At 41.7% G+C, this 19,645-nt stretch overlaps 1 protein-coding gene across 12 annotated transcripts in view; it reads left to right on the forward strand.

The window, feature by feature from the left end:
* DYNC1I1 (dynein cytoplasmic 1 intermediate chain 1) overlaps nucleotides 1-19,645 on the forward strand; it is a 407,782-nt gene that overhangs the window by 304,091 nt on the left and 84,046 nt on the right. For all 12 annotated transcript variants that reach the window (XM_004007740.5, XM_060414497.1, XM_060414492.1 and 9 more), the window contains one exon: nucleotides 15,548-15,694. In XM_004007740.5, the coding sequence (XP_004007789.2) occupies nucleotides 15,548-15,694 (147 nt within the window). The remainder of the gene's footprint in view (nucleotides 1-15,547; nucleotides 15,695-19,645) is intronic.

Here is a 19,645-nt window from a genome sequence, read left to right on the forward strand (position 1 = left end):
CCTGTGGGAAACAAACTGCTTTTAAGAACAAGGAAGGAGAAATTTCCTAGTTGTTCTGTGATGTAACACATAGGTTGTACCTAGCTTGGCTCCTGGCACTAGGCAGGCTTCCAGTGCCCCTGTGTGGTTCACAGTCTGAAGCAGTTACTTTCTACGAGCAGCTTTGTATTTTAAAGAGCTTGTTACCAAGACTGTCCATCTTACGGTTGGGGAACTGTCAGCTGGAATGTATGCACACACAAATTGTATGGCACACACAAGTTGTATGGGTGGCGAGGCTCATTTTCACCTTGAATTTTTGGTACATTTCTTGGTTAAAAAATTCTTTTTTTATTGAAGTACAGTTAATTTACAATGTTTAAGTGCTACTTTATAGCAAAGTGACTTAGTTATACATATATGATCTTTTTCATTATGGTTTGTCACGAGGTTCTGAATATAGTTCCCTGTGCCATACAAGAGGGCCTTGTTGTTTATCCATCCTATAGATAATAGTCTGCATACTGTTAATCCCAAACTCCCAGTCCTTGCCTCTCCCAACCCTCTTGGCAACCTCTTTAAGTCTGCTTTAGTTTCATAGATATGTTCCTTTGTGTCGTATTTTAGAGTCCACGTATGAGTGCTATCATATGGTATTTGTCCTTCTTTACTGACTTACTATGATCGTCTCTAGGTCCATCCATGTCGCTGCAAATATCATTATTCTTTTAAGTGGCTAAGTGATAGTCCATTGCGTACAGATATAGATAGAGATATAGGTATCTGTGTATGTGCATGCCACATTTTCTTTATCCATTCATCTGTCAATGGACATTTAGTTGTTTCCGGTTTTCCTATGGCAACTCTTATTTTTAGGTTTTTTGAGGAACTTCCATGCTGTTCTCCATAATGGCTGTACCAGTTTACATTCCTACCAGCAGTGTAAGAGGGTTCCCTTTTCTCCTCACTCTCACCAGCATTTATTATTTGTGGACTTTTAATATGGTATGTATCTTGCAGTTTAAGACTCTTTAAGAGACTCTTCAGTTATAGGTAAGGCTGAAATATACTGTAAAATTTCCACTAATCATTGTTTTTGAACTTCTTCCTTAACACAGGCCACCCTTTTATTTCTCTTTTTTTAATTTTTAAATTTTTTTATTAAGTGAAAGATTCTTTAAAATCTCTAGTGCTTCGCGATTTTTAGAAGTTTCACACAGATGATTATATAGGATCCCATAATAACCCTCTTTTCTCCTACCTGTTACTACCCTCTCTCCATTGGTAACCATCTGTTTGTTCTCTGTACCTGAGAGTCTGCTTCTTTTTTGTTTTATTCACCAGTTTGTTGTATTTTTTAGATTTGACAGGTAAGTGAGACAGTATCTGCCTTTCTCTGACTTACTTTCACTTAGCATAATCCTTATCTTTCATTTCTTTCATTTTACTCAAGATGATCCCAGTTCCTAATGAACTTCACGTTTAAAAAATGTATGCATGTTTCATATTTCTTGAGTTCAGAAGAATTTTCCCCGGGTTACTGCATCTGTGTCTCTGAGTAGGAAGTCTCTCTTGTTCGTTAAAGCACTTGGGGGCACTCTCCCCTTTTCACAAGAGCTAATAACAGTTCACATAATTATGTAGGGGGATGGACACTCATTTAAGAATAACTGGTTGTACTGAAGTGGCATTTTTTATTTGGCTGCACAGTGACATTGTGTGGTCAGTCGCTCAGTCGTGTCCAACTCTTTGCGACCCCATGGACTGTAGCCCGCCAGGCTCCTCTGTCCGTGGGATTCTTCAGGCAAGAATACTGGAGTGGGTTGTCACTCCTTTTTCCAGGGGATCTTCCCCACCCAGGGATCGAACTCACCTCTCTTGTGTCTCCTGCATTGGCAAATTAAGTCTTTACCACTAGCACCACCTGCCTGGTGTCAAGAGGAAAACAAAGCATTTCTTTCCAAAGCCGTGACAATAAGTGCAGAACTTGTCATTAGTGACCCAGTTGGTTTCCAGCTGCTAGCTGACTCCCATGAAATGATTAATTGGTCTCAGTCAGTTCTCAGCAGGAAGGAACCACCTCATGGTAAATAGCACCGCCACTGGTGCTAATTAGTTCTGTTGTCACCTGTCAAAACTGGTAGACTAGGAGTTGTTGAGTCAGGTGGTCGATTCCTACGGTGGAACCAGAAGTCCAACTGGAACGGGGTTGGAGGCTCCACGCCAGAGCCATTTTAGCAGTGAGGAAGCCCCAAAGCCTTCTCTGACCTGTTAGGATGCGTGAGGTGTTCTCTGATCATGAGTCCCACAGCATGAAGTCAGAAGGCGGGAGATTGTCATCCCAAAGAGAAAATGTACCTGCATTCACCTGATACAAGGTTTCACAGTATGTTGCCTTCTAAATCAGCCAAGCCACAGTTCAAATCTGGGCTATGCAGCTTACTCTTCATTTGATCTTAAGCTTATGACTTGACTTGCCTGAGTCAGCATTTTCTGATTTGGCAGTTGGTGGGGGAGGCAAAATTGCCCATCTGATAGTACTGATATAGAGATGTATACAGCATGTTTGGTACTTAGTAGATGCTCAAAAAATTTGGAATACCCCTACAAGTAAATAATCATGAATCATGTAATCCAGTGTGGCAGTGATAATGTTCATTGTTGATGTTGTTTAGTTGCTAAGTTGTCCCTGACTCTCTGTGACCCCATGGACTGTAGCCCACCAGGCTCCTCTTTCATAGGATTTCCCAGGCAGTAACACTGGAGTGGTTGCCATTTCCTTCTTTGGGGATCTTCCAGACCCAGAGATCAAACCCACATCTCTTACATCTTCTGCATTAGAAGGCATAGTCTTTATTGCTGAGCACCAGGGAAGCCGAATAATGTTCATTAGCGCCCCCTCCAATAATAAACAAGAAAACCCTTGGGTGTTCAGTGTCAGCTTGGAGCATGATGCTGAAAGGAACCTGGGACCTAAACCTTCACTAGCTCTCTTGTTGATCACTTTCTAAGAGCCTCCTTAGAAGGGAAGTGGAAGCAAGGAGAGATGCAAACACGAGCAAGTCAAATTGAAGGAAATTGAGCAACGATACTTTGGCAGAAGAACTTTTATTGTATCATATGTGTCTCAGTTGGCCAGGTTATGCAAATAGGCGCATGACCCCATGACTGGAAACATTCCAGGCATGGCCTACATCGATGCAACGGGAAATTCATCCCACAGTGACTAACAGCCCTACTTTTGACTAATTCATTGCTTTCAGGGTTTCCAAATTTCTCAGTGATGGAAAGAACAGACCTCCCAGCCTCTTCAGTTTCTGATCCAGTAGATCCAGCCTGGGACCCTGAAACCTGTGCTTTTAATTAACTCTGTAAATATTTATTCAGATAAGTTCAAGAACCGTTGATTTAAAACAGTACTGTTCACTTGACTGCACGTAGGGATTTCCTGTGGAATTTTAAAAAAATCTTGATGCCTGGGTCTTACCCCCAGAAATTCTGAATGACTTGGTATCATATGTGACTTGAGTGCTGGGGAATTTTCAAAAGGTCCTCAGATGATGCTAAGGTACAGGCAAGTTTGGAGTAACACTAACTTAGAAAATAGCTTGAGGGGTCCATGCACCTGCAAATAACGAATACCAGTAATCAGATATGAGGTCACATCACAGATAAATAAGTCCTAGCTCAATTCAAAGTGTGAAGTACAGTAACATTTTTTAAAAAAAATCCTATTGCAGCAAACTTGCTGGAAGCAGTGTGAAAATCATCCCGTTGCCCTAGAATTTTATTGTGTTCAGAAATTCTTGCCCTGAAGGGACTGCTAAGTATGATTTAGAGCCTGAATTCTCCTAAATCAGCAGGGTTGCAATATAGTGTGCATGAATAATAATGTGGCATGAATCCAGTTGTGGCTTTTACTGTGTAGCATCTCTGGTGCTAACAGTTCACTGTTTCCCCTTCCTCATTACCCAATGTCAATAAATGGCAGAATTTGGAATTGCCATCAACAACAGGAGCTATAACCAAGCATGAAGATATGTTACACCAGAGACAGTGTCCCAGGAAGGAGGGGAGGGTTGTCAGAATAAGGACCCCAGAGAGTTAAAAATGTAACCAAAGTGCAGTAAAAACTTCTAGGAGATAGTTTCTCAACCTATATTGTCAAGGCAGGACCAAGCGTTATTATCAGAACTGTTTAGGAAAGAGTTGTTGAGCCAGGATGAAAACTCGGCTGGACCACTGGTTTTCTCTGGAAATGTTGGTTCAAATCACAAAGTAGTCATTTCTAACTCTCTATGGGGGCATATTGTTTATCGTCTTTAAACTGCATTGCTTAATTGAAATCTTTTTCAATTAAGAGAATTAAAATTAAATTTAAATCTTTTTCAATTCTCTCTGGGAAGAGAGCCAAAGAAAATGCCCTGTTTCTAGGCAGGGCAAGAACTATCATGCTCCTACTGTGAACTGAAAATGTGGCTTAGGATGGAACTTAACTTCAGTTAGGATGGTTACTATAAAAGTAAAACAAACAGAAAAGCAGAAAATAAAGTATCAGTAAGGATGGAGAAATTGGAAGCTTTGTACATTACAGTTAAGAATGTAAAGTGGTACAGCTACTATAGAAAACAGGATGACAGTTCCTCACAAAATTAAAACTCTTTTTCATCTTAATACTTTTTTATTTCAATATCCAAAAAACTGAGTATGAAGTTTAGGAGGCCTCAAGACCCCTTCCTCAACTGTAGGTATGTGCCATCTCAAGACTGTATGTTGGAATTATAAAGGAATTCGGATATACAGAGAAAAGAAAATGCCATTTTTTCATAAACATCCTGTGTCTCTTACTACCAATCACATATCCTTTTGTAAATCCTGGAAATTTTTCCCTATAATGCAAATATTATATGTATAGTGTGTGTGTGTGTGTGTGTGTGAAGTGTGTGTGAAGTGTGGGTCTCTCCCCTCCCCAAAGATCACCTGTTTTCCTTAATCATCTGCATTAGTGTCAACAAATGGCTACAGGTACATATGACTTAGAAAATTAGATCCAGCAACCCATTGGAAGAGACCCTGATGCTGGGAAGGATTGAAGGCATAAGAAGAGGGTGCGAGGAGATAAGATGGTTTGATAGCATCACCGACTCAATGGACATGAGTTTGAGCAAACCCTGGGAGATGCTGAAGGACAGGGAAGCCTGGTGTGCTGCAGACCATGGGGTCGCAAAGAGCTGGACACGACTAGTGACTGAACACACACATGATCCAGCAATTCCACTTACGTGTATATACCCAAAGGAATTGAAAGCAGTGTCTTGAAAAGATATTTGTACACCCATATTTATAGTACCGTTTTCCACAATAGCCAAAAAAGTGGAAGCTACCCAAGGACCTATTGACAGATGAACGGAAAAACAAAGTGTGCTAGTTGCATATAATGGAACATTATTCAGACTTAAAAAGGAAAGATATATGCCACAGTGTGGATGCACTAATACTTGTAATGTTACGTGGGTGTAATAACACCTTTAGGGCATATGCTAAGTTGAAATAAACTAATCACAAAAAGACAAATACCTGTATGATTCCATTTATATGCAAGTCCTAGAATAGATTCATAGAAAGTAGATCCTGATTGCAAAGGATTGAGAGAAGGGTGGGAATGGGGACCTCATGTTTAATAGACAGGAGTTTGAGTTTGGGAAGATGAAAATATTCTGACGATGGATGATGGTGATGGCTACGTGACAATGTGAATGTATTTAATGTCCCTGAATGATATATTTACAAATGGTTAATAAGTTTACATTACGTATATTTCCCCACACTTTTTAAAACTAAATAATTTTCCACTATGCAAAAAAAAAAAAAATTAAGGCTTAGAGGATGTACATGACTAATAGATACCAGAGCAGGAAGTCAGCTCTGGAGACAGCCCTCCTTTTCCACCTCCAGGACCTCGTGGGGAGCAGAAACTGAAGAAGCTCTTCATGGGCAAGAAAAGAGAATGATTATTTGAGGAAAGAGTGGTCAAAATAGTCCAGGCAGTTGTCCTGAAAATAAGAAATACGGTTGTTAAAGCTCACAGGATTGGAACCATGTCAGCACACCACCTTTTTCGTAGTTGTTGGAAGGGTTTTAATTATGGATTCAATTTTATCTTTAATTCTTATTTTCTTTTAAAATTATAGTCAATTTACAGTGTTCTTCCAACCTCAGCTGTACAGCAAAGTGACTCAGTTTTACAAGTATATACATTATTTTTAAAGTATTCTTTTCTGTTGTGGTTTGTACCAAGATATTGAATATAGTTCCCTGTGCTATACAGTGAGACCTTGTTGTTTATCCATTCTAAATGTCACAGTTTACATCTACCAACCCCAGACTCCCAGCCCACCCCTCCCCGTCTCTCCCCCTTTTCAACCACAAGTCTGTTCTCTGTGAATTTGTTTCTGTTTTGTAGACAGGTTCACTTGTGCCATAGTTTAGATTCTACACATAAGTGATATTTTTAAAAATTTCTAATTAAGTTTTTTAATTAAAAATTTAAAAAATTTAAAAGTGAGATGTAATTCATGCAACATAAAATTCACGATTGTACAGTATAAGATTCAATGTTGTATATTCAGAGTTGTGTAAGCATCACTACTGTCTAACTCCAGAATATTTTTATTACTCCCCCCCCCCTGCAAAATACACCCAGACCCATTAGTAGTCATTCCCCATTCTCCCCTCATCCCCATTTCAAAGCACATTCTAAACTACCTTCTGCCTCTATGGATTTGCCTATTCTGGACATTTCATATGGAAGAATCATACAACATGTGACCTTTTGTGAGTTCCTTCACTTAGCATCTTTTTAAGGTTCGTCCATGTTATACCACATATCAGTACTTCCTTCATGTTTATTGAATAATATTGTGTTGTATAGATTCACCACCTGTTGTTTATATATTCCTCAATTGGTGGGCATTTGGGTTGTTGCCACTTTTTGGCTATTATCAATAATGCTGTGATGAACATTTGTATACAATTTGAGTACTTATGTGTTTTCAGTTATCTTGGGTGTAAACCTAGGAGTGGAATTGCCGGGTCAGATGTTAACTCTATGTTTATTGGTTTCAGGAACTGCCAAACTGTTTCCCTCATTTTATATTCCTACCAGCATTGTCTTGAGTGTTGCAGTTTCTCCATAGCCTCACCAAGAATTACCATTTTCCTTTGTTTGTTTGTTTTTCCCCCTAGATTTATTGAGGTATAATTGACATGTAAACATTTAAAAATTATAGCCATCCTAGTGGGTGTGAAGTGGCATCTCACTGTGGTTTGCACACTCACTTTTGTGTACTCAGCACACAGCCTAGGTCTAAGCACACACAGTACTGAGAGGCACAAAAATTCCAAGGGATTCAAAGAAAAGTCATTGGAATATTGTTGTTGTTCAGTCACTCAGTCGTGCCCAACTCCTTGCAACCCCACGGACTGCAGCACGTCAGGCTTCCTTATCCTTCACTGTCTCCCAGAGTTTACGCAAACTCATGTCCATTCAGTTGGTGATGCCATCCAACCATCTCACCCTCTGTCGCCTCCATCTCCTCCTGCCCTCAATCTTTTCCAGCATCAGGGTCTTTTCCAATGAATCAGCTCTTCACATCAGGTGACCAAAGTATTGGAGCTTAAGCACCAGTCCTTCCAATGAATATTCAGGTTTGATTTCCATTAGGATTGATTGGAATGAATGGTTTCTAATTTCCCAGAAATCAGATTTTAGAATCAGCTGCTTTTCTTTCTTAAAAAAAATACAAACTGAGTCAGGAAGTAGCAAGCAAGCTAATTCAACTTTTGCTCCCAGATACCCCATTACTAATGGGGTGATGCCTTTCAGTAGGTGGTTCCTTTTAGAGTTGAGAAGAATGACGTGTGTTCTGTAGGACAGAAACTTAGGCATAGGAAAAGAGAGCTCTGAAGAAAGAAGGACCCTTTCCTTTCATCTCAAAGTTCCATGCCCAACTCATGACTCATGTCTTGGTTTTCCACCTTCACACCTTCTGCGTTGTCAGATGCCCGGTGCTGCATGATTGCCTGGAAGAGGTGTTTTCGGCAGCAATGATCTCCGATTACATTTGTTTCCATTAACAAGAGAAATGTCTTTGAGGGTTTCTTAGGTACTTTCAGAAATATAGACTAGCTCAGAAGTAGCCAGCAACATCTGATCTGTCTGCCTCACAAGCCTCTGACAGCTAAGCATTTGCTTTTAGGCGAGTGAAATGTCAGTCGCCATTAAACAGCATATGGCAACAATATGGCCATTCCCTCTCCAGGACCAGCTTCTCCCCAGAAGAGATGGTGCTTGAAATAAGAGATGCTTTTCAATACAGGGCCCCTGCCCCTCCTGGCCAGGCACGATAGCTGGGGAGTGGGCAGAGTGCTACACACGAAAGGACCCAGGCAACCAGATCACATGTGAAGCCACGGGGCCTGCCGCCCAACCAGTGATGACCAAAGGCTGTTTGCCCTGGGCATCTGGGTCTGTGGTTAAGAGAAAGTGCCATCCTTAAGCTGGCCTGGATTAACTCTGTGAAATAGAAAACAGCCCCCACAGCCACTTAGGGATTGGGGCCGACTGGAATTGAATACACTTGGTGTGCAGTGTGAGGAGGGAGGTGTGGTGAATGGAGCCCCTACCCTGCTCCTCTCTGGGCAGTTCCCTTGGCGAATGGGGTAAAATAGGCTGCTTTGTCTCTGAACAGAAGACGAGGGTGTGGAACCCTGCTGTAGTGGGTCAGCTCACGTGCAAGTGGCCTTGTGGCAATACGAAGAGGGCTGCCTTTGCACCAGGCGGCCTGTGCAAGATTAGAAAATAAACGGGCTCCTCAGGAGCCTCTGGGTGACCACATCTGTGGAGGATACCAGAAATTGTCCGTAGAGATAGCCTGACCCTCATAGTCCTAAAATCTGGTTTGTCTTTGTTTGGGGAAACTATGGCATGTAAATAGTCAAGATGAGATGCTCAACCTGTTGGAAATAGTGGTTCCTCGTGTAATGATGTCTCTCTGTTACTTGTATTGGAATACAGTCAGTCAGGCTTACCAGTTTTACATGAAGCTTTTAACGTGCGCATGTGCGTGCTAGGTTGCTTCGGTCGTGTCTGACTCCCTGTGACCCCATGGACTGTAGCCTGCCAGGCTCCTCTGCCCATGGGGATTCTCCAGGCAAGAGTACTGGAGTGGGTTGCCATGCCATCCGCCAGGGGATCTTCCTGACTTGGGTCGAACCTGCGACTCTTAATGTCTCCTGGACTGGCAAGCAGATTCTTTACCACTAGCTTTACCACTACCACTAACTTTACCACCTAGGAGCTTATATTTCTGGGACCCTGATTTGACCATTAAATTGGCCACATCAGTGAAATCACTAGCCTTGTAAAAATAAGAATTTAACTGTAGTGTTGGGAAAACTTTTATTAGATGGTTAGCAATTGTCCCCAAATTAGCATCATCTTTATCATTATTTTTCCACTTACGTAAACTCCTTGATTTGAATGTTTAAAGGCTGTATATTATTTCTTAAAATAATTCCAAGGCTCTAATATTTTAAACAATAAAATGAAATAAGTAAAAAGTTAAAAACTGCAAAAATATCTGTATAGATATGTATTCTTATAGAGCCAAGAACACCAAGGTTAGGGAAGCTTCTTGTTTCCAATGTGTTTGTCAAAATTGTAATAATCATATAGTGCTTTATTATGACACTGAATAAGTGAACGAATACAAATTTTAAATGCCGAGGAAAGTGATGAAATTTTTAAAATAGCATTAATGTTATTAATGTTTTTCATAGACTATGTCTTCAGGAAATGTACTGTTAAAAATGAGAACAACAAAAAGCCACGTGTTTTAGTAGCGTCAATCACTTTTTCTGGAATGCTTTTTAACTCTTTACCCAGTCGATGTAACTGACAGGATGATCTCATCCTTTGCTCTTTATGCTGACAGTCAATAAATTGCATGACAGTTGGCAACAATGACTAGCTGTAAGAACAGCACAAGGTTGCAGGCGTTTTTCTAAGACATTGTTTGGGGTTTAATGCAGACTTTGCAGATTAGAAGAGGAGCTGTCTCTATCAGGGCTGCAACTGGGGGGCTCTTTTCCCTTGTTCCTAAAGGAACCTAAACATTTGGATGAAAAATAAAAAATTCAGTCAGTCAACCAAATGTTTGCTACCATTATGTCAAACATCAGGCTACTTTGAAACATTGCAAGAAATGACTGAATTCTAAACTTCACATCCAGATAATTGTGATCATATTGCCTTAGAGTTTCCATATGAATGTCAAATGTGGCACACCCTGGAGGTCTCCTTTTAGCATTTATACATAATCTGTAATGGGCCTCCCTGGTGGCTCAGTGGTAAAGAACCCGCCTTTAGGAGATGTGGGTTTGATCCCTGGGTCATCCTTTGCTTTTTATGCTGACAGTCAATAAATTTAGGAAGATCCTTGGAGAAGGAAATGACAGTCCACTCCAGTATTCTTGCCTGGGAAATCCAATGGACAGAGAGGAGCCTGGTAGACTACAGTCCATGGGGCGGCAAAAGAGTCGGATACAACTGAGCAACTAAGCAACAACAACATAGTCTATAGTGCATAGAATATTTTCCATAGTTAACATACTAAGCTTAGAAATTAAGTGAAATTGATGAAGCACATAACTACTCCATCATTTCAAACCTTCCAAATAAAAAATGAAAAGTATGTCTACTCATTTTTCCTCATGGAGGTATTGTAAAGATTCAGTTCAGCTCACTTCAGTTGCTCAGTTGTGTCAGACACTTTGCGACCCCATGGACTGCAGCACGCCAGGCCTCCCTGTCCATCGCCAACTCCCAGAGCCTACGCAAACTCGTGTCCGTTGAGTTGGTGATGCCATCCAACCACCTCATCCTTCTCCTCCTGCCTTCAATCTTTCCCAGCATCAGGGTCTTTTCAAATGAGTCAGCTCTTCGTATCAGGTGGCCAAAGTACTGGAGTTTCAGCTTCAACATCAGTCCTTCCAATGAACACCCGGGACTGATCTCCTTTAGAATGGACTGGTTGGATCTCCTCGCAGTCCAAGGGACTCTCAAGAGTCTTCTCCAAAACCATAGTTCAAAAACATCAATTCTTCTGTGCTCAGCTTTCTTTATAGTCCAACTCTCACATCCATACATGACTACTGGAAAGACCATAGCCTAGACAGAACTTTGTTGGCAAAGTAATGTCTCTGCTTTACAATTTGCTGTCTAGGTTGGTCATAACTTCCTTTCCAAGGAGTAAGCGTCTTTTAATTTCATGGCTGCGGTCGCCATCTGATTTTTAAGCCCCCAAAAATAAAGTCAGCCACTGTTTCCACTGTTTCCCCATCTATTTGCCATGAAGTGATGGGACCGGATGCCATGATCTTAGTTTTCTGAATGTTGAGCTTTAAGCCAACTTTTCACTCTCTTCTTTCACTTTTGTCAAGAGGTTCTTTAGTTCTTCTTCACTTTCTGCCATAAGGGTGGTGTCATCTGCATATCTGAGGTTATTGGTATTTCTCCTGGCAGTCTTGATTCCAGCTTGTGCTTCATCCAGCCCAGCATTTCTCATGATATACTCTGCATATAAGTTAAATAAGCAGGGTGACAGTATACCGCCTTGACATACTCCTTTTCCTATTTGGAATCAGTCTGTTGTTCCATGTCCTGTTCTAACTGTTGCTTCCTGACCTGCATACAGATTTCTCAAGAGGCAGGTCAGGTGGTCTGGTATTCCCATCTCTTTCAGAATTTTCCACAGTTTATTGTGATCCACACAATCAAAGGCTTTGGCATGGTCAATAAAGCAGAAATAGATGTTTTTCTGAAACTCTTTTGCTTTTTCGATGATCCATCAGATATTGGCAATTTGATCTCTGGTTCCTCTGCCTTTTCTAAAACCAGCTTGAACATCTGGAAGTTCATGGTTCACATATTGGTGAAGGCTGGCTTGGAAAATTTTGAGCATTACTTTACTAGCGTGTGAGATGAGTGCAATTGTGTGGTAGTTTGAGCATTCTTTGGCATTGCCTTTCTTTGGGATTGGAATGAAAACTGATCTTTTCCAGTCCTGTGGACACTGCTGAGTTTTCCAAATTTGCTGGCATATTGAGTGCAGCACTTTCACAGCATCATCTTTTAGCATTTGAAATAGCTCAACTGGAAATCCATCACCTCCACTAGCTTTGTTCTTAGTGATGCTTCCTAAGGCCCACTTGACTTCACATTCCAGGATGTCTGGCTCTAGGTGAGTGATCATACCATCGTGATTTTCTGGGTCATGGAGATCTTTTTTGTACAGTTCTTCTGTGTATTCTTGCCACCTCTTCTTAATATCTTCTGTTTCTGTTAGGTCCATACCATTTCTGTCCTTTATTGAGCCCATCTTGTAAAGATTGGTTTACAGCAAAACAAAGTAGACTCTAGTGGCAGAACTCTGATGCTCCAAAGTATTGTTATTCTTTTTTTTAATGTTAATTTGACTTATTTTAAAAACTGAAGTATAATTGGTTTACAGTGTTGTATTAGTGTCTGGTGTACAGCAAGTGATTCAGTTATACACGAATATATGTGTGATGATCAGTCATGTCCGACTCTTTGCGACCCCGTGGACTGTAGCCCACCAGGCTCTTCTGTCCATGGGATTCTCCAGGCGAGAAAACTGGCGTGAGTTGCCATTTCCTACCCCAGGGGATCTTTCCGACCCAGGGATTGAACCTGCGTCTCTTTTGTTCCCTGCGCTGGCAGGCAGATTCTTTACCACTGAGCCACCTGGGAAGCCCACATGTGTATTTATGCCTTTCATATTCTTTTCCATTATGATTTATGACAGGATATTGAATATAGTTCCCTGGGCTATAGAGTAGGACTTTGTTGTTCATTTTATACACAGTAGTTTGCATCTGCTAATGCCAAACTCCCTATTTATGCCTCCGTCCACCCCTTTCCCTTTGGTAACCATACGTTTGTTTTCTGTGTCTGTGAGTCTGTTTCTGTTTCATAATAATTTGCCTTTTTATCAAATGTAAAGAGTGTTCTGAATTGGAGATGGCTGGCTTTTGTGACATTGCCAGTTTTCTTGAAATGTGATGTAGTTAGGGCTTAGCACTGTGTGCTGAATGAATGAATGAAGAGTGGACTCACTAATGAATGGGGAAGTAGGGCTTAGAGTTCTCCTCTTGTGGGGCTGCATTCTGGTTGATCACCAACTGTGTGTTTCTGTTTTGTAAAAATATCCGTACTGTTTATTTTTCTCTAGCTTAGTCTCTTAACAGCCTGCAAGGTTTGGAGCAGTATTTGCTAGGATTTAAGTGAAACATGGAAGCAATCAAGCAGTTTAATTCTGGATTTTTCTAATTTAATGACATTCCTTTATCTGTATTGATGGGAGCTTTAGTAAATTCAATTGTTGATACCACCTGGATAATTTTAAGTCTTTCTGAAGTTTTAAACAAAATGTCTCCAACATAGCTCAGGCAACATAAGAATTTCATCAATTGAAAACTAAGAATCATTTTGGTGGGATGTGTAAAACAAGAAGCTGACCAGCATTATTTTCTTTTTCTTTAATTCAGTACCATTATTGAGAGTTATTCTTGAACTTTATGAAAACCAGATTGGGGCACCGGCATGTTCTCCATCGACCTGCGTTCAAGAAATTGGAACCGAAAATCATTCAAACTGGGAAAACGTGACATTGAAAAATAGTCTACATTCTTCTACTTCAGAGACTCTGAGACTCTTTCTAAGCCTTCGGCTGATAGTAGATCTGATATATTTTTTAATGGACAGTGATCTTCTCAGTCAGAAAGAGGTCGTCATTTCTTTTTCAGCCATTTCTTCACTTTACTGGCTTATCTGGTACAACCATTGGTCCTCTCTGTCTCTCTCTGTCTTTTTTTTTTTTTTTTGTGCAGAAAGCTGTGACTTCTCACTGTTGCCCACAGAAAACAATCCAAACAGTACCTGCCATTCAAGCTTCTCTCTTGCCTGACCCCTCGGCCACGTTTCCCACTCCCCGCATCTTCCGCACAGGCTCCTGCTCAGCCAAACCAGACTGGCTGTTCCCCGGCCTTGCTGCCTCCAGTCTTCTCCATGACCCCATCTCTCGGGGGTTGCTGTTGCTTTTCCTCTCTACTTGCTGAACATTCCATATTTACAGCAAGAGTGGTACATTGCCTTTCATGAGGTCTTTCTAACTCTCCCACCCTTTCCACTCCCCTCTTTTTGCCCCCTCTCCTAGCTAAAGCACGCCTTCCTCACCACTCCCTTCAAACCCACACACACGTACGTATGATCTGTTCATGGCCCCTGTTGCCTTCAGGACTGCAGCTTGTGTGTGCAAGTCGTGACCTGCATAAGCATCTCAAACCCAAGGGACAGTGAGGACAAAAATCCACCTTCCTCTCCACTTGCCAAGGCACGTACCTGCCCACATAGTGCAGAGAATCGCCTTTTTTCTTAAACTCCATACAAAGGCGTGAACTCACATGGAGGCACCGGCAGCAGTAGGTTCCTCACACACATGCTTTTTAATTCCCTTTCCTAGGGCCCAGGTTTGTCAAGGCCAGTGACTCCCTTTGTATTCCCATCATGTTGGTTCAGTGCCTTCCTTACACATGATCATCCATTGAGTTTAGTTGAAAGGATGAAACGTATTTATTAAAAACAAGCCCTTGTGTGTGAAATGCAACCATGTAAAGCAAAACAGGAATCCTTATGGACTTTTCCACAAATGTGGCACAGCCAAGTTGTCTGATTTTCAAATGTCTCATGGCTCTGTCTCAGCTAAGTAATTTCCTATAAAATGTAGTGCCCAGTAGTCTTTTGTGGCACTTTAGAAACCACATTCGTGATGCTCTGACAGGCCATGGCAGAGTTGGATGAAAATCCATTTTTGGCTGTTTGTTAAAATAGGCAAAGAATAACATTAAGAATTGTCTGAAGTGGGCAGGATGAAGGTCAGGAGAATACCCATGGGAGTTGAGGGAATTTGGGGAGGAACCAGTTGGATCAGTCTGAGGTCAGTTCACTTCCTAGAAGTCTACATTAAGCCAAAAGAAAAAGAAAAAAAAAGAACCCCGTCTCAAAGTCCTCAAAGGCTTGCCAACACTGTACAGTGATGAGGACATGCCCCCAAAGTAAAGAACTGCTTTGTGAAGACTTCAGTGGAGAATTGATATTCATTCTGATGCTGTTGTATTGATAAATGGGAAATTTCCACAAACCAAGCTTTACAGACCACAGAGCGGTGATGTACATGAGATGGGTCTGGCGCCTATTTGATGACATGGCCAGGACTTCAGATTTCAAGCTTCAAGGAGTAAACATTGGTCAACTTCTCCTGGGAAAGTCTGTGTCCGTTACGTGATGTTCTACTCACTCTGTGCTGAACAGTTGCTTTGTGATTTCCAGGAGGTGCCGAGTTAATGTGACTAGCGGTTTCCTCTTCAGAATAAAATAAGCCTCCTGAGACCATTTCACAGCATATCTTTCTCCACTTTCCCTCCACAGTCCTCCGTGATGTCTGTCTGCTTTGCTCGTTTCCACCCCAACTTGGTGGTTGGGGGGACTTACTCGGGCCAGATCGTCCTGTGGGATAATCGCAGTCATCGGAGGACGCCTGTCCAGCGGACGCCCTTGTCTGCGGCTGCACACACGGTACGTCCAGTTCTCATCACATCCCAATCAGTCATCCAAGCCCTGAAAGAGGGCGTAACTGACAGAGGAACTTTGGTTGTCAGTGACTCCAACCTGGAAGTATCTGATTTATAGCGATCACATCCTGACTAAAGGAAAGCTGAGTGGACAGTAGATGGAGGAAGCCCTGGGTCTAGAGGCATCTCTTAGTAATCTACAAGTCTGAACACACAGTGGAGAAGGAGATGGCACCCCACTCCAGTATTCCTGCCTGGAGAATCCCATGGACGGAGGAGCCTGGTGGGCTACAGTCCATGGGGTTGCCAAGAGTTGGACATGACTGAGCGACTAACTTTCACTTTTTTAACACGCAGAAGGGATCTCTTTGGGGGTCCCCAAAGCAACCAGGGAGGATAGCTTAAAACTAAAAAAAGGACAGAGAAAGGAAGAGGCCTCTGTGGAACTGTTTTTCCAAAGAAACTCTTCACATGTATATTATAAGGTGGAAACCCATATTTTCTTTTTTAGAAAAGTTATTTATTTTTAATCGAAGGATAATTGCTTCACAATATGGTGTTGGTTTCTGCTGTACATCAGCATGCATCGGCCACAGGTATATCTGTCCCCTCCCTCTTGAGCCTCCCTCCCTCCTCCCACCCCATCCCACCCCTCTAGGTTGTCACAGAGCCCTGGTTCGAGCTCCCCGAGTCATATAGCAGATTCCCACTGTATGTTTCACATGGTAGTGTATATGTTTCCATCCTACTCTCTCCATATTTTCAGACCGTGAAGAGTAAGCATTTTCTCTTTAGAGATGGCATATGGGACTTTGGCCAACAGGCTGTTTCCATTTGTGATTAAGGGAGTGCTACGGCTTTAAATTCTGGAATGCATGGTGTAAGTCTCAACAGTAACGTCTACAGTGACAGTATAATCCATAGGGTTAAAAGTCAACATCTCAAAACCATTACCCATAATTTAGCAGAAGAGGTTCAGTGTAGTGTTCGTAAGACAACTACTCTGCCATTTCCTTTAAGAGAATGACAGGTGTGTTTAGCAATTGTCAGGAGCAATGAGAAGACAGGCATGTCTCCATCAATCTCTTCTACCCTGACATTCAGGGGAACTGATGTCCTTTCTCCGAAATGCCCAAATTATGCCCAAGGGTACAGGTCTACTATTGTTTCAATTTCCTTAATGTGGTTGCCTCATTTGTTTCATCTGCTGCCCTTAAAACCATCTAGCTTTGAAAAAGGACTGCCAGTTGCTTTAGCCGAGACCACGAAGAGGAAAATTCGCCCTCTCTTGCAAGATCGACAATGGGAAATGACAAATACCGAGTCAGCCTTAATTCTGATTGACTCGGACCTAAGACACACGCAGGTGAAACTAGTTCTTGGGAATCTTAGAAAATTGCTCTTGCCTACCCCACTTGTTCAAACTAATAACAGAAAATTGTGACGCAGGAGGAGACAGGCTTGATGCAGGTGTTTGCTCAAGAAGCATGAAGCCACTTCTTGGCTCTGTGTGCCTATCTGGTGTGTTTGTGAGCATACCTTCTGAAATTTCAAAAGTCATAAATCCAACTTAGAACATTCAGCACGAAGCTTTTGGGGAGGATCCAAAAGCTCTTCCAAAGTGTTCATCTATCTTTTCAAGCAACTTACGATGTGATCATCACAACAAAAATGCTATTATCAAACAGTGACATTATCTCTGTTATCACACAGTTACTTCTGTTAGAAAAGAACCACTCTTTTCTCTTTTGCTGTGTTCTGCTGAATCCATGGCTCAAAGGGCTCAGTTAATTTTGTGACTGTCTTTCAACCTCCACTAATGCCTGGCAGATTGGTACCAGGATCAAAAGTGGTTAAGGAAAAAGAGGCCCACCACAGATTACTAACTAATTTCCTTTCACACCCACCACACATATGCATTTGGGACAACAGGAAATCCTAATTAAAGCAAAAGCCTTCTGCCACACAGCAAGTTTATTCCTAAAATAAATAAAAACAATCTGGCCCCTATACTGGAAAAATGAGCTACACTGTTGCTTTTTTCTTTGCATTGGGTAGAGTGATGTGTGTGTGTGTCTGTCTGTCTGTCTGTGTATAAGTAGGCATGCCCATGTGCCTGCTTCTGTTCTAGTTTTTTTTTTTTTTTTTTTTGCATCTCTCTCTTTTCTTTTAAGCTGAGCTTTATTACTCTTGAAAGCACAGGCCAGTAGTACTGATTAAAGCCAGGGAGGGGCTCCCACACACATTCCTTCTCGGGGCATTTGCTCTATACCTCCTTCTGGAAGCTTTCTTTTCCTACTACACCCACCCTTAGGGGTCCTGACCCATTAGGGTTCTGGTGATTTGTGTTGATGCTCCATGGTTAAAAGAAACCACCGCGGGACTCTTCCTGAAAAACACTAGGCGGACTGGGGGCTTGTAACAATGTTTGGAGCTTGCTTTCTCATCCTCAGTGTTACCGTCTGCCATTTTCAAGCGAGAACCTGTCTCATCCATTCTTTCATTTGTTTGCACGTAGAGCTCAGAATGCCACATGACTCACGCTTGAGTTTCATACACCAGAGACTTGGGAAAAAGCATTGTCCACAACCAATCAGTCTCTCGATAGTCAAGAGACCTGATCAGGAGAATATTTCACTTCACATCTCTGCTGTGCTTTCCACTATCCAGACCCACTGAGGCTGATTTCTTTGAAGGTTTATGTAGGAAGACAGTGTGAAAAACACACAGGGACTTGGTTGTCTCTCTATCCAGCATGGGTAAACGAGGTGATGCAATTTCTGAAGAAGCAAGTGTAAATCTTAGTAGACATTTGTGCAGGCATATTTCTTTTGTCACATGAGGAGTGACAGCTCAGTGCTCCCATTCTCTGTATCCTGTGAGTCAGAGTATAGGTAGACAGTTGTGTTTCGTTCTCAGAACTTCACTGGCAGGAGAACTCACACAAAATATAGCAAAACAGAAGAGAGTAACCAGGATGGGGAGGGTATTGAAAACCAGATACTCAGACCAGTTGAAGGAACTGGTGATGATTAGTCTGAGAAAGACAAGACTGGGGTGGGGGAGTGGTGGGGGCGGGAAAAGGGGGTTATACAAGAACAGTCCATTAGTATTTATGTTGGACTTGATGAATATAATGTCAGAAGGTGCTTCACTAAAGATACCTCCTTGAGATTTCTTTATTCCCATTGGTAGAAGGCAGGATCGCCCAAGAATTAGTGCTGAAATTGGCTAAGAAAGGTGTTTCAGCAGAGTTTGGACCACGTCTTGGGAGAGGCAGATGAATAGCTGCGCTTGATGATTATTACAGTTCCTTCTGACCAGGAGTTTATATGATAATAATAGTTGGGGAATCATCCTTCATATGATATCAACTTTCCAATATTAGAGATTGTTTCATCGCTTTTTTGGCTAGGTCTTATGGACAGTAACTCATCAAGAGAAAGACTGTCAGCTGTTTGCACAGAGAAGCATCAGCTAAGTTGTGGTTTGGCCACTGAAGGCTAAGCTGCCTGAAATCTAACCCAAATTACTGCTAGGTTCTGCTTATGCTAACCTTCCATTTAGTATTTAATATGCAGCTGCAAATGATTTGAGCCTACCATTTAGGACTCTACCAAGTAGAAAAACCTTCTCGAGTTATGACAAAAGGTTAGAGCATCTTGCTTATGATTTCTGAGACGTTTAAGTGACCTTTCTCAAGACCCTGGCCAAATGTAAGCCTCCATCCTACCCTAGCAATATTTTGGAAAACACACACACACACACACACACACACACACACACACACAACAACTATCATTACCCTATCCTAGATGTTGTAGTAAAAAAAGAACCTAATTTTATCTCACTAGGTTCCTTGTACCAATAATTTCCACCACCAGTATCTCTCCTTCTAATCAAAAGAGGCTGATGAATATTAACCACTTTTTTTTTTTTTATAAAGAATGTTAAC

Source organism: Ovis aries, chromosome 4 (assembly GCF_016772045.2).
Source record: "Ovis aries strain OAR_USU_Benz2616 breed Rambouillet chromosome 4, ARS-UI_Ramb_v3.0, whole genome shotgun sequence".
NCBI lineage: Eukaryota > Metazoa > Chordata > Mammalia > Artiodactyla > Bovidae > Ovis > Ovis aries.